Raw genomic sequence first — 14629 nt, 5'->3', positions numbered from 1 at the left:
GCCGCCACCGGGCGAGAGGCTTGCAGCGCGCTCCTCGTTAGTATAGTGGTGAGTATCCCCGCCTGTCACGCGGGAGACCGGGGTTCGATTCCCCGACGGGGAGGCGGCGATGCCGTTTTGCCGCGCCGTCGCCGCTTTACTTTTCCCCGGTGAGGTTCCCATCGATCGCCTTCCTACCGGGAACACGGCTGCAGGAGTGCGCCGAAGAGAGCGAATGGCGTCCGCGGCGGTGGCGCCGGGCGTAGAGCGGCCGTGATCGTATAGTGGTCAGTACTCTGCGTTGTGGCCGCAGCAACCTCGGTTCGAATCCGAGTCACGGCAAGAACATTTTTTTCTGTTTTGTTTTTTTTTCCCTCTTCCTGCCGCCGTCGCTGCCTGCGAGCGCCTTAGCCGGGACGGCGCGAGACGACTCCGGTCCTCCCGGCCCCGGCTGCGGGGTGGTTGCGCCCGGGACCCGGCCTTGCGCGGGAGTTGTTTGAGACAGAGAACGCTATAACGGCAAGAAAAAAATAAACGCAAAAAACTCCTCCAAAAAAAAACACTACCAAAAAAAAAAAAAAAAAATCACCACCCAAAAAACAGCAACTGGCCCGTACGGGGATCGAACCCGCGACCTTGGCGTTATTAGCACCACGCTCTAACCAACTGAGCTAACCGGCCCGCCATGCACGCGCTCCCACGGGGTCCGTCGACAGCCTATCAGCTGCCTCGCCCCGTCCCCGCTCGCGGCGCCTCGGCCGCCGCTCTGGGGACCCGCGCGCATTTCCCGCCGCCCCTCGGCCTGGGCGGCGCCGAACTGGGAAAGCGCGAGGGGGAAACGGCTGGAAAAGGTGAGGGAGGCGGAGCCGCCGCCTAGGCGGGGAAATGCGGCATACCAAAATGTGCACATATCCGGTAGTCGTGGCCGAGTGGTTAAGGCGATGGACTAGAAATCCATTGGGATCCTCCCGCGCAGGTTCGAATCCTGCCGACTACGAGCAGATCCTTTTCCTCCTCCTGAGTATTCCCTCCCTCTCCAGTGTCCGAAGTCCGCTCACTGTCTGCCTGTTTTTTTTCTTTTTGACACAACAGAAATTGTCACCAGTAATAAATAAGGAAAATGAGGAAATTAGGAGCCACTCCCCGAGAGCGCCAGCTCGGAGCGGAGACCCTCCAGTAGGGAGGGGTTGCCCCCGGGAGGGCCCCCGCCTTTTTGGGCAGGGCGAGGCGGGGCTCCCCCCGGCCCACCCGGCGCCGTGGCTTAGCTGGTTAAAGCGCCTGTCTAGTAAACAGGAGATCCTGGGTTCGAATCCCAGCGGTGCCTGCGCTATTCCCGGCCTTCCCGTAGATCCATTTTGGAGGAGGCGCCGCTGGCCCTCCCGCCTCCGCTCAGCTCTTCTCGTACCCGCTGCCCGTATCGTGTCTGTCTGAGTAGCGGGAGCCGATCGTTTTCGTCATTTGCCCCGCAGAGGCTGAAGGGTCCCCATGGTTTCAGCTGCCGCCCCTTCGGAGGGCGTCTTCTGGCGCCGATGTGGTCTCGGCCCGTCGTCGTTTCGGACAGGAAATCGGGCTGTGCCCGCCCGCGGGGACCGCCCGTGACAGGTCAGCCTTGGGCAACACCTTTCATTCAGCCCCTCGCTTCCGCACGCCCGGCTGGACACCCTCCCCGCCCGAGGAACAGCCCCGGCTGATGAAATCGGAGCCCCAGCGGCAGCAGCAGCATTTGCGCGGCTCTGTAGGCGAGCGTGGTAAGGTGTGGGCGCCTGCAAAAGGGCGGGGCTATGTCCCCTTGTGCTGATCGGACCCAAGGAAGGCGGGGGAGAAGCCGCAGCAGCGGCCCCCAAAACCAGCGGGTAGAGCTTCAAAAGAGAAGTGGCCCGTACGGGGATCGAACCCGCGACCTTGGCGTTATTAGCACCACGCTCTAACCAACTGAGCTAACCGGCCGCTGTATGGCAAGGCCCTCGAGCCTTGCATATGTCTGACTTTGGCCAGGGCGGTGCTGACCACGATTCGCGCGGCCCACGCGGCGCCGGTCCGGTCCGAGCCGATCCGCGAGGCCTCGCCCGCGCCGAACGGCAGCGCAAACGCGTGGGCCCCGCTCATGGCCCCGGCACGCTTCCCTCCTCCACTCGCCCACCCACGGCGGCCCCTGCGCGCCCACCCGCGTTTGGCGGGCGCACGAGGTAAAACCACCGCACGGGGCGCAGGCGAAAAAGAAGAAAAAAGGTATGTCAGGAGTGGGATTCGAACCCACGCCTCCAGGGGAGACTGCGACCTGAACGCAGCGCCTTAGACCGCTCGGCCATCCTGACCGCTGAGCAAGCGTCCCGGCCGGCCCCATTCGGCTCCGCGGCAGCCCGGAGCGCCCTGGCTCTAGCCCGCGAACAGAAAGGAGAGTGGTACCGGGGCAGGACAGCGGCCCAGCTGCCCCTTACAGCCTCCAGGCACTGGGTAAACGCCCCCGACAGACGTGCCTGAAACACCGCTTAGCAGCAGGAACCGCTGTTCTGTCACAGCCTCAGCGACCGTAGGTCAAGGCTATTCTCAGCCCTCCACCAGAGACCCAAGAATTTTGTGTTGCAAAGACCTGCTTACACCTGGACTGACAGTATTTAGAGTTTTGCTCAGTTCTGCGGATAACTGTGCAAACTGAAGTAACACCACTTATTTATTATTCCTTTAAAATAATTTGACTTTGAATGCCATTCACAGCACACTGTAGCAGTAATTTTGCCAGTTAATGAGATGGCATCTAGAGGTAGATGCTAGACCTTCAGAATTTCCTCAAAACTAATACTCAGGAAAAAAACCCCACAACAATTAGGAACTCAGGTTCTGTTTCATAGAAATATAACAGAAATCTACTTCCCTGCTTCAGTATGGATTTTGAGCAGGTATAAAAATGGTTCTTCACTTAAACAGAAAAAGTCCTCAAGAACAAAGGAGAAAGTGAAGTATTCTTTTAAGTCCTTCCTTACTTTTGTTACTTAAAATTCTAAAGTTTATATAGTTTTCTTATAGCATCGTGCTCAATTTTTTTTCTTCCTTCATGCCCATCCAACCTCACCACTCAACCTCTGAACTTTCCCGCCTCATGTCTGTCTCCCTTGCTCTTGTTTCACTTATGCCAGTGCATCTCCTGTCCTGAAAAGGAAAGTCTTCTAACTAGAAGGCATTCATACAAACAAGAAACAAGCACACTTTTGTTGCAAAACAATAAGCTTAACTTATAACTGTATTAATCTTTGGATACACGATCAAACATCAGTATTGAAACAAATTCTGGAAGTTGATAACTTTCCAGAACAGTTATAAAAATGTAGTTGTTTGTTCAAAATAAGTGACCACCTCAAAACAGAAGTCTTATGTTGAAGGCTGCACAGTTACTTGTAGGTATAAATTACTTTCTGTTGGGTATTGCAAAAGATAATTAGATGCCAAAGAGAATTTTGAGGTCAGCCAGAGTGAGCTTCGTGAAGGTCTCTCCTTTGCCTGACAGAACCTGCTGGGCAAGACCTTTCTTCCTCTTCTGGAGTTGCAGGATCTTTTCTTCTACTGTTCCTTCACAGACAAACCTAAAAAGAAAAAATTAAAATCAAAAGACAAAAAGCCCCACCATCTCAAGTGCGACGAAAAAGTGTCAGTGTTATAAAAACACTTCCCCAGTAAATTCTGAAAGATTCATCTTACTTAGAAATTAATAATTAGCAAATTATGTGACTGACAAAACACACCTCTGAACAGAAACCAGCTGTCCTCATATCCAACTATGACAACATTTCAAATTTAAGTCTGATGCACTTCAGGACTCAAATCTGGTCATCTAAAGTAACAGTAATTCTGTGACAAAATCCTGTAAAGAATGATTGCTTGTTAACTGATGGGCACTTATTATACCAAAAACACTGTACCCAAAATAGCATTTTAGATTCCAGTCTTTGAATTTGCATTTATAGTAACTAAGTTAAATCTTTTAGTACTTAGTTACAGATGTTTTTTCTAAAAGTCAACTTTCCCACTTATTAGAACTCCACTCAATTAAGAGAGATGGTTTGGTGCCCAAACTGTTCTAAGGAATGAACAGGACATTGCCACTAATCCACAGGCTGAAAAACAAGAAACCCCTGCTAGCTGTCAGGACAGCAACATGCACACAAGTGCCACACAGAACACATGAGAACGTTTTTATCTCAGTGCCCAAAGCTCAATGCCACTGTCAGACCTTGTGTCTAGCTCTAAGTAGAGCAACCAAGGACTCGTCTCACTGACTCAAGCCAGACAGTATGTAAGGAGCAGCTCCTCATTCTAAGTAAAATGCTGACCTGTGTATCACAACATCCTTCTGCTGCCCCACACGGTAAATGCGGTCACATGCCTGGTCCTCCAGAGCAGGATTCCTGCAAGGTAAAAAGAAAAAAAAAATAGTTGCCTCATTTTCCTGCCTCCAGGGAATTCTGTTTTCTTCCTCTGTAGAACTAAAACTGCTCCCAGACTACCTTAGGTTTACCAGCTTGATGACCAGCATTCACCCTGACTGCATTTCCCTTTGCCCTAGGTAGAAGTATTCTACAACTCCACACAAAGCCAACTGCATGTCTGAGACCACCGGTCCATGTAGCCCCAAGTCTGGCCAACAGCTGGTACTCAGAGAAAGCTGAGTAGCTGGTGAGGAAAGAGAATGAAGCAGAAAGGCAAACCCCAGTGAAAGAGGCCATCACTCCAGAATATTTACAGAAGAAATGGGTCCATTTGACAAAATACTAGGAATACTTGTTGGTGACCAACTTCCATATTGTAGAAGCATCTCCTGAATGCTGCTACTCAGCAGCTGGTTTTGTATGAGGCTCATTAGGTTGCTTTTTAAGTTCTCATGAGTAATATTTAGTTGAAAAATTTTGAGACAACATAAATATCAGCAGCTGGCACACACTGTTTTCATATGTAAAACCCAAAGGTACTCTAGCTATGCCCAGTTACTGGCTATGCTCAACACAATCGATTTGTTTCAAGCCAAACTGCCTGTAGGCATTACTGCACCATATCCATTACTGCAAGAAATTAAGCCAGGGACTGCCAAGTCCCCAGTAGCCTTTTGTGATACAGAGCTGTGTACCTGTGCTTCTTTGCATTGCTGTTATGCTCTATTTTTTCTTGCCCCTACAGCACTGTATTTCATGGCACTGAGCACTGGACTGACAAATCAGTCTTGGTTGGAGACTGTAGTAAAAACACTTTTCCACAACTAACCATTTGCCCCTACTATAAGCTAAACACTTCCCTCCTAACCCAGTTGCATCAGACATCACAATACAAGCAATGAGAAAGCAACCAGCATGCCCTAAATATCCTCTCCAAGATGGAATTTGTATTTCTCTTTACCAGTGCATGTCAAGGAGAAAGAGATGGTTTCCTCCAGTCAAGTTCAGGCCAACGCCTCCAGCCAGCAACGAGACCAACATTACCTTCAAAGGCCAAAGGAGAGTTAAGGAACCAGTTTACAGTCATGAAGTCAGACATCACAGCTGCTCATAGCAGCACTAGGGACTGTCTCCCTGCCCTGACTGCATACCTGAGGCCCTTTGGGATTGTTATTGAACTCTTCTACCACATCCATCCTCTGTTTGGGATTGACAGAACCGTCCACTGTGGCATATTTCAGCCCCAGGCGCTGCAGGTGCACAGCCACAACTTTGAGCATGCTCGTCCACTGAGAGACAACCACGCTGGAGGAGAGAACAGGGAGTTCACAACCAGCTCTCTGTGTACTGGAACAGTTTGGTCATTGCAGTGTCTCACCCAAGGGGCTACAACAATTCAGGCACCCTTCCCCACTGCAAACTGGAGCCCCTTCCCAATTCAGAAAGAGAGGCACCTGTAGGTGCCGTGGTAGAACCTGCTGTGGAAGGCTAATACCCAATAAACCTCACATAAATTTAATTTAATCTGTAACTTTCACCTCTGTTTTTGGATTTTACATTTCCACCTCCCAACCACAAATCTGAGTCACATCACTGAGCTTTTTCTGCAAAATGTAAAAATCAACAGCAACACCAAATTTAGATTCCCCATAGCCTCTCACTCCCCAATTTCTTGGACTAAACAGTTTGTGAGGCAATAATTTGTTTAATAGTGTCTTGAAAGGGAACAAAAGCAATGTTGGTTCTCCCATTATGAAGGGAATGCCTTTTTGGAAAAGGCTGGAAAAAAGCTTTCTACAAGTCTTCTGATCAATGCATTCCTTTATCTCTAACAGGTTCAGTTTTAATCTCTGCTTTAGTCCTCCATTTTTTTTGGGTTGTGGGGTGGGCAAATATTTCTCATCACAACCAAATTATCCCCAATCCTGTTTCTGGAGAATAGTCTTCCTGGGCCTCAAGGCCTGAGATTTCTCACACATTCCCTTATGTTTACACTTACCTGTATCCTAAACTCCCTTCTTTTATCTTAGACTTTTTTTTTTCCTCAACACTTGTGTTCAACTACTGCAGTACTGTCACCATTTTATCATACCGTGAGTTTTGTATTAAATTATTTTATTTTAAACTATTTCTGCTGTTGTCAAGAAACAGTGTGCTTCTCTCCATCACTATGTCTAAAGAAAAGGACACACTTGCCAACCTTTTCTGTGGCTCTGAGTGACTCTGAATAGCTTTCAATTCGGCCAAGAGTTGAGCTATCTGCAGGAAAAAAAAATCCAAAACATTAGTCTGTTTGCTCTCATAATCCAGCTCATGCTTGCATGTTCTTAATTAAAGTAGAAAGTGATTAAAACAGCTTTTCAACTGGAATTTCTTTTGTGCTTAGAGTCTGAAGAGATTTTAATAGTCATTGTTAAGAATACTACCACAGAAAACAGGGTCAGGACATCAAATCATACAAGCCTGTCTTACAGATTCCAACCTTCCTATAAGAAGTTACTGCAACCTCTCCTCTTGTTGCCATCCCTTTTTCCTAGCTCTTCACAAACACCATGGTCTCACATGCAAGCTCTTCTGAACTTCTGTGAATCTGTTGTTTAAGATTTTCACTGACAGTTTTTCAGCAGTCACATTTTCACAACTTTATTAGAAGTACCCCATAACACCTGAGTAGTTGGAGCCTTCCCAGAAGGAGTTCAGCAGGCTATCAACCTACTCATCTGATTTCATCTAAATTGGACACATAGCCTGATCTGCAATTACCAAGGTGTGACAATTCATGAGCCACTTAAGAGGCAAAATGCTAAAATCCAAGCTTCTCAAGGAAGGTAAGAATGCCACAACCAGAATACCTTGGTGCTCTCCCTGGTGATATCAAAGATATCTGTTTGAAAAGCTGTGCCATTGAGGTAGACTGTTGATTTGGAATCAGAAGTCTGGAGCTCAGAGAGTGTCAAAGCACCAAGTTGTTCTTCAATGGAGAGTGCAAGGCCTTCACTGTTCAAATTAACTTGATCCAGAGCCTGTGGAAAGAAAGCAATATAATAAGGGATCACAGCCAAACCTGAGATCAAATTCAGTGCTGATCCAGCCAGCACCATACCTGCTGAGGACACCAGCTTTGAAGGATACTATGCAATATGAAGACAGAACAATTAAGAAACACTACTGGATCGGACAACAGTCCCTTTGGACCTTTATTCTGCCCCCAAAGGGGCAGTGTATGGAAAGCATGTGATCTTAGCCATTTCCTGTGGTCCAGTCTCCTCAGACCGCCCCCAGCATTTAACAACTGCAGGATTACAGATGTTAGAACATAAATTCCTGCCTGTTCCCCTAATAGCTGAACTTCTCCACAGCTGCTTTATGTGACAGAGCCAAGAACTCCTGAAAGATCAGTCTCCTTCAGGCAAGGCAACCTCAAAGCACTTAGAGAGCTCTCCAACACACAAGCCCTTGAAACAGGCTACACTTGTGCACTTTTCAAGGCTAGGTTAAGATTAAGACTTCCTTACCATTAAAATTCTAGTTCCCTTTTTATCTGAATAAAGGTATTTCTAGAGACACAGCTGCCCATGTAAGTCATGCTGGGGAACTCTTCGGTAAAAGGTAAGCCCATCTAAAACATCTTGGGCTTTAAAACACAGAGTCCTAAAATTGACTCTGTTCATATTCCCATAGCTAAGAGGAGCAGAGGTGTTACCAAGTCTGTTAACTTACATAAACACTTATAAAATCCCCACAAAACCCCTCACACCACTACAACATAATGCAATTACCACTTTCAGTAAGGAGAGATGGCAGCAGCACTGACGGAGCCTCAAGAGCATGGACAAGACATGGACAGTACTTGAGACCTGGGAGGCACTTTCTGAGCCTGCTGGAAATTCCTTTTGACTGACTCCAAACTCTTGTGCAACTGTCAAGGAAGGAAGACAAAACATCAAGAGCTCTTGGAGACATTTCCAAGCACTGTCCATCCACTTTCAGGAAGAGGTTCATGAAGAGGAGTCAAGAGTCAACAGGCAAGCAAATACCTGATTTAACATAGGAACCCATCTACCCCCACTTTAATCAAAAAAAGAAGAAAAAAACAGCAACAGGACAAGTCAGAGTATCATCTACCATACACTAATACTGACATCTATTCTCTGAGCAATTGGACCTTTATTTCAAAGGAAATTTTAGTCCCAGGAAGGTTAAGGTATTTTCCCAGAGCTAAAACAATGAGAACACACTTCTAGAATATTAAGATATGACTCTTTGTAACATCAGGGGAGCATTTTCCAAAGAAATTCTAAGTCCTGACCCCGGGTCTGTTCCCCCTTCTGAACTGTGCATTAAGAGCCACTTTTGCAAATGTTTTCCGGGGAGGGTGTGCTCAAACCTTTCTCGAAGGGGTTACCACCATCATACTCTCTGTCTTCATTTTTCTGCTCTTGTCTCTTTAGGTAGGATTGTAGTGTTGACCTGGAAAAACAAGACAAAGACACTGGGATTCACAGCAAGAAAAAAGGCAAGAGGGACCCGAGCTTAGCAAGCTGATGATGCATTAAGGTAAGGAAGGTTTCATTAATCATTCAGTCACAAAATGATCACAAAAAACCACTCCGTTTTGTTTAACTTGAGTATGATCAAAACCAAAGATGCATTTTGGAAATCACAAGAGGAAGCAAGTCTGCTTTTTGAGTATGAGAACACCTTTAAATGTATATTTAAAAGGAAGGAAAAGTCTTTACAGTGACACTGCTGAAAGAGCCTAGGAGAACACAAAGTGATGCTGGCTTGCATTACAGCTATCTGGAGAGGCCAGCATAATTTCTAATTGTACGAGAATCACAGAGCAAAGATGATAATTCTCTCCTTTACAAGTACTCACACATCATCATTTAAGAACTGCTTGTTGCAATTCCAAGTCTTTGGAGTCTTGAAATCAGTGAGATTAAGTGTAAGGCTAGAATACAAAGCTCATACAAGGCATAAATATATGGGAGAAAAGAAATTAATCAGTTTTGTCTAATACCAGAACAAGCAATGTATTTTCAAGCACACTAGACAGATCAATCAGAAGGGGAAAAAACTAACAGGAGTTTGTCCAAAAGCTCCTCTCATCTGAAGTGAATTTCTCTTCTGATTTCCCTATCAAAAAGAAACAAACCCAAAAAATACCATATCCCTACCCACATTCATACCTGGATCTTGCAAAGAGCACATTGTACACAGACTGCTCTTCTGCTGTAAGTTTTAACTGATGCAGCTGTGTGTTGCGCTGGGGCAGAGATACCTGAAGTGAAAATTCACAGGATCAGACGTAGTGCAAAAATCTTACAGACCATCACCAACACCAGCAATCCAAGATTTAACACAGTACTCTTAAGTCTCAGAAGACAGCTGTCTGTTCACTAAAGCCATGTGTATTAATGTAACTATGACACAACACAGACACTCACGGAACTCCAAGGAGCCTGGTTAACGCTCAAGATAAAACCTTTATTCCAACTCATCCAGTAACAGGAGGCAGGAGCTACTAAGTATGAACTGCTTGACAGCTACCACAGAGGGATTAATTTTTGTGTTGCTAAAGTAGCTTATTTCCCCACTCAAAATCAGACAGTACACCAAAACTAAACATTTTAAAGGCTTAAGACACACCTATGACCTAATACTCCGTTTAAGGGACTGTTTGTAAAAAGCAATGCAGAAAGCCAATGCTACAGCACACACCAGGTCTATTTGACATGTGGCAGCTTGGGTTCTCAGACATCTAAGCTAGTCCAGTGATCTAGACTAACTTTCCACTAAGCGGCCATCTACATGCAATTACTTGACATATTTTTGTCTGTATGTGATTTATGACTGAAAGGTTTCATTATTCTCCTTAATTCTGCTTTCTGGGTAAGCAACAAAAGCATCCCACAGGCATTTGCTCCTCTTGCTCAAGAGAGTGCAACAGACAGGAAACCCCACCCATTAACAAATTTATGCATGTAAATAACTGTCCGCTGCAAGGAAAACAATGGAATGATGGCAATAGTTGTCAAGGGTGAAGTTCTTACCAAGGGCTTGCCAGCTGAATCCAGCTGGTCCTTCCTTCTCTGCAATAACAGGCTCCTGGTTAAGAGGCTTAGCCTCTCTCCCCCCTTCCTTGTGTTGTTATCTACCTGGTACTTCCACACTTTGTACTCATCAAAAGGAGAGCAACGTAGAAACCTATGACAGGAAGGAAGGAGACTTCATACCAAGGGAAGAAGAGTTCTTCAGTTACTCTGGAGTGCCCAGACCCAAATTCCTTGCTATTCCTTGCTACCAAAACAAACCATTTCCAAATGCCCTAACTGCATCACCAAGGAGCAGCAAAACATTTCCAGTGTAATGGTGGTGATAACTTGTTTGCTCAGATGTCTTTCCATCACTAATACTATAAGCACCTCTTTCTGATTCATCATCTCCTCTTAGCCCGTAATGTTTCAAGCATCACCAGCAAACAAAGGACATCAAGCTGCAGGCACTTGCCAAAAAGCATATTCATCTGTCAAACTTCTTACTTGACAATTAATTTCAATTATCCAAAATTAATTTCAAATGCAAGTTCTCTCTGGTTCTCCAACACCATTTGTAGTCTTCCCCCCCCTCAGCAATGAGGAGCACCTGTTCATCATTGTTCAGAGAATCCAAAGTTTTCACCCTTTCGTTCAATGCCCTTGCAGCACAACACTCTGAGAAGGTCCTCCCAGGCTGCCCTGCTAACAACGGGGATTAACTCATAAAACCTCTGTTCATTAAAATTGGTTTTGTGCATACTCATCCTGAAGTCATAAGAGATACAAAGTAATTTGCCCTTTGTCCTCCATGGAGGTAGAAAAGCTACAAGCAACAGCAGACACATGGCCAGCCTTGTGCAATGCCTCAACCACAGCCTTTGCAATCCAGTACCAAGTGTTAATATAACTAATCTCACACCTATCTTAGAGACATCTCAAACTTAGAAACTACTTTAGCACTTCATCAGAGAAGAATTACTAGGACTGGATCCCTGTCCATGTGGTCACGTGCAACCAGCTCACCTCAGGAGAGAGTACATGTCCAGCAAGTTGTTCTGTATCGGCGTCCCAGTGACAGCCCATCTGGCACTAGCTCGCAGTTTGCACACGGCTATAGAGGTTTGAACCCTTGGGTTCTTAATATTGTGAGCTTCATCCAATATAATTCGAGCCCAAGCTACCCTGAGCAGAGGGGAACAGGGAGATGATCCACTCTGAAAGAAAAAGCAGACTATAACCTGGATCAAAACCTTGCTAGGCTCTCCAAGGAGCCACAAGCAAACACATTTTTCCAGCAAGGAGCCTTTTCCTGATGTTAGTCAGTAGCAATTTGTGCTCTTACAGTCTGTCTTGGTTTGAAAGACAGCCCCAACACTGTCATGTAAGAAATGGTCTCAAAAAATCATCTCTTTAAAGCTTCCATGTTTAAAGTTTATAAGCTGAAAACTGCAAAGTATTTGCCTGATCTTAATAACAATTTCTAGTATTTTGCTCATTTTCTTGCTTTTAACGTTTTATCATATAATGTTCTTACTACAAGAGGTGTTTCATATCAGTTACATTTTGCTATGCTGAGATGAAGGACCACATATAATTATTCTGATCTCTCAAAAATGTTATAGAAACCACCTCTAAGTTTCAGGAAATTCCAAGTCCTGTTTTCTGCAACAGCTTTATCTAGAGCTGTGCACAGAGGTAGGAGACAGCAATATCCACACCAGCATGGGACTTCATCTACACTGTGCAGTCATTTCAGTCAGCACTCAGCAATCACTTCATTATTTTCATAGCCCAGCCAGCGCACTGCTGTTTCTTCAAGGCAGCATCGAAGTTGCCTCAGTCTCAATTCAGACTGACCCAGAGCCTGAGCACAACAGGTTTCTGGCAGTTTGGAGGGACATTAGTGCTTCAAGCAACAAAGAACATCAAACAGGAGATTCTACTGCTCCTTCACCTCAAAAAGAGAACAAGATTCACCACTGCATTCTTAAAATTACTTTTTTAGACATTTCAACTGTATTCAATGTAGCATATTCTATAATTCTACAGAACAGATATATTGTGAATTTATCTATTCTTGCTGCACTTCACAACACTTTCTCTCATCACTTTGCTTTTATAAAAACAATCAACAGGGGCTTATGAAAAAAAAATCAAGCTGTTGCTCACTGTAGCACATATAAGGTGCTACTTGAAACAACAATGGTTTGCAACACCTCAGAATAAAACCTTAAGGCAATTCCCTATCGACATTATGGCTTCTCACCCCCACATCATGGTCCTGAGCAGGAATTCCCCCTCCTCTTTGCTTGTGGGAACTTCCTTGGAGAGAAGGCTGTAGGTTGTGACAACAACATCATATCCAGAAAGCCTGCGTAAAGGGAAAGCAGTAATCAGGAGCAAGAACACATAAGGAATTCATTTTGCAAGACAGACTAAATGCATGCTGAAGAATGCATTTAAGAACAACACAGCTCTATAGGAGCTGAAATGCTGACTTTTACAGAAAACTGAGCTTCATTGCAGTCGAACAGGAAAGTTGCATCGTCCCCGTTTTATGGATACTGGAAGTAGACACAGCAAGCTCAAGATGACAGTAAAAGCCCATTGTCCAGAATGCACGCCACATGGGATGCACCCTACTTAGAGCCTGACACCCAGGAATATTGCTTAGCATGGCCTGAAGAGGTCTAGAAAATATTCTGATCTATACATACAGCTGATAAAAAAATACAACTATAAAGCACAAGCATGGAAGAAACTGCCACTGACAATCTTCGCATGCAAGAGGTATTTTAGAGAATATACACCTTTTTTTTGCTATCAGAAGCAGCAAAAGCCTCCACCAGAACCACTGAGCGTGGGCACAGGCCAGTAAATGTTTTACTAAATACACCTTGACACCACACATCAGCCTGACTTTCTGGATCTTCCACATTTCAATACTTCACATTCTTCCATCATTTTACAGCCACTGAATTTCAACTTTGATAAACACAATCTCTTGCTAGCACTTTGCTTTTCTTAGTCATATTTATGGTTTAGCACTTACACCTCTGCATGCTTATCTCGATTTGGCCCGTGGTACAAATAGATCCTCAGTTTGCCAAAGGCCACACGTCTCTCAATCTCTTTCTTCCAGTGATGGATCAAGGATGCAGGACAAATGACTAAAGTGCAACTAGAAGGGATAACAGTGGACTCTAAAAGAAAATATTGCAGACAGGTTTCAATGTCTTCACATTAGATTAGAACAATGACAGAATTTTTGGAAATTCACAACTGAGAAGAGTGTCCAACCAGTTCCATGAGGATACAGTACGGACTGTGGACACAGAAGCAACACTCTTAAAAAGCACTAGCATCCCCAATGTCTGTGGACAAGATAAAAGTAATCATTGGGGGAGCGTTGGAAAGAAAAAAGATCAGTCACAGGGAGGTGAATAGTAAATATTTTAAGTCCTTATGAAAACCATGCATAGGTTTTAAAAGCTATGAAACCTTTTGCAAACTCAGCATATGTTGGCTTTAACTGTTTCAGGAAAACAGTAAAAAAAAAAAAAATCCCCAAATAATATAAAGTAATGAGTTGGAAAATCCTACACATCCAATGGAAGACAAAAATGACCCTGATCAAGAGAAAGGCCATGCAAGGAAGCACAGTAAAATTTAGCCAAATGAAAGTTTCCTGCAGAAGGAAAGTGAGCACAGATACAGTGTGTTGTTCTACGACCCATTAACCTATAATGCTTTAGGCATTTCAAATGGCACTTCATCATAATGTATGTGCTGTAGGATGGCAACAACTCTGTACCATTTTTGGATAGCCATATTTCTAATGTCTCCTTCTTTTTCTCTGTCTTCAGCTGCTTCTGGGCCAGAATGAGAGCAATCATCGTTAGAGTCTTCCCCAAGCCCATGTCATCCGCTGCAAAAAGACACACACCAGTTATCACCTGCAGAAATGAGCCCCCTTAGCTGAGATCTACACTGAGGGAAATACTACAACAGAAAGTGCCCTGGGGAACGCAGCAAAATAAAAATACACAGATGAAAATTTCAGGGTATGGTTTAGTAATTGGTTAATACCTGTAGTTGGTAAAAGGGCATAGAAAACAAGACCTTTTGACATGCCTACAAAATAACCAGCAATTGGCCTCCAACTAAGTTACATGCAAAACTTTGCTG

The 14629-nt window shown here is 44.9% G+C and overlaps 1 protein-coding gene, 1 long non-coding RNA gene and 7 other non-coding genes across 9 annotated transcripts in view; 5 read left to right on the top strand and 4 right to left on the bottom strand.

Moving 5' to 3' along the window:
* The first annotated feature begins 31 nt into the window (after positions 1-31).
* TRNAD-GUC lies at positions 32-103 on the top strand. The gene has a single exon. It is a non-coding gene; the product is annotated as a tRNA-Asp (tRNA).
* A 146-nt stretch (positions 104-249) lies between these two features.
* Positions 250-321, top strand: TRNAH-GUG. The gene has a single exon. It is a non-coding gene; the product is annotated as a tRNA-His (tRNA).
* A 265-nt stretch (positions 322-586) lies between these two features.
* Positions 587-660, bottom strand: TRNAI-AAU. Its single transcript has one exon. It is a non-coding gene; the product is annotated as a tRNA-Ile (tRNA).
* A 234-nt stretch (positions 661-894) lies between these two features.
* TRNAS-AGA lies at positions 895-976 on the top strand. The gene has a single exon. It is a non-coding gene; the product is annotated as a tRNA-Ser (tRNA).
* A 114-nt stretch (positions 977-1090) lies between these two features.
* The window catches only part of LOC109144149, a 24469-nt gene continuing 10930 nt past the window's right edge, over positions 1091-14629 (top strand). The window contains exons 1-2 of the long non-coding RNA XR_005603044.1: positions 1091-1727; positions 8852-8957. This is a non-coding gene — a long non-coding RNA (uncharacterized LOC109144149). The remainder of the gene's footprint in view (positions 1728-8851; positions 8958-14629) is intronic.
* Positions 1230-1303, top strand: TRNAT-AGU. Its single transcript has one exon. It is a non-coding gene; the product is annotated as a tRNA-Thr (tRNA).
* On the bottom strand, positions 1853-1926 carry TRNAI-AAU. The gene has a single exon. It is a non-coding gene; the product is annotated as a tRNA-Ile (tRNA).
* On the bottom strand, positions 2212-2294 carry TRNAL-CAG. Its single transcript has one exon. It is a non-coding gene; the product is annotated as a tRNA-Leu (tRNA).
* Positions 3184-14629, bottom strand: part of LOC104687205 (transcription termination factor 2) — an 18038-nt gene continuing 6592 nt past the window's right edge. Inside the window, 15 exon segments of the mRNA XM_039559398.1 lie at positions 3184-3557; positions 4305-4379; positions 5362-5444; positions 5552-5705; positions 6601-6659; positions 7253-7423; positions 8180-8319; positions 8788-8870; positions 9593-9684; positions 10457-10610; positions 11465-11655; positions 12708-12733; positions 12736-12812; positions 13494-13644; positions 14256-14369. Coding sequence (XP_039415332.1) covers positions 3413-3557; positions 4305-4379; positions 5362-5444; positions 5552-5705; positions 6601-6659; positions 7253-7423; positions 8180-8319; positions 8788-8870; positions 9593-9684; positions 10457-10610; positions 11465-11655; positions 12708-12733; positions 12736-12812; positions 13494-13644; positions 14256-14369 — 1715 coding nt within the window. The 3' untranslated portion in view covers positions 3184-3412.

Source organism: Corvus cornix, chromosome 1 (assembly GCF_000738735.6).
Source record: "Corvus cornix cornix isolate S_Up_H32 chromosome 1, ASM73873v5, whole genome shotgun sequence".
Taxonomy (NCBI): Eukaryota; Metazoa; Chordata; class Aves; order Passeriformes; family Corvidae; genus Corvus; species Corvus cornix.
The sequence above is the reverse complement of the archived record's forward strand: the minus strand, read 5'-3'. Positions and strand labels throughout refer to the sequence as shown.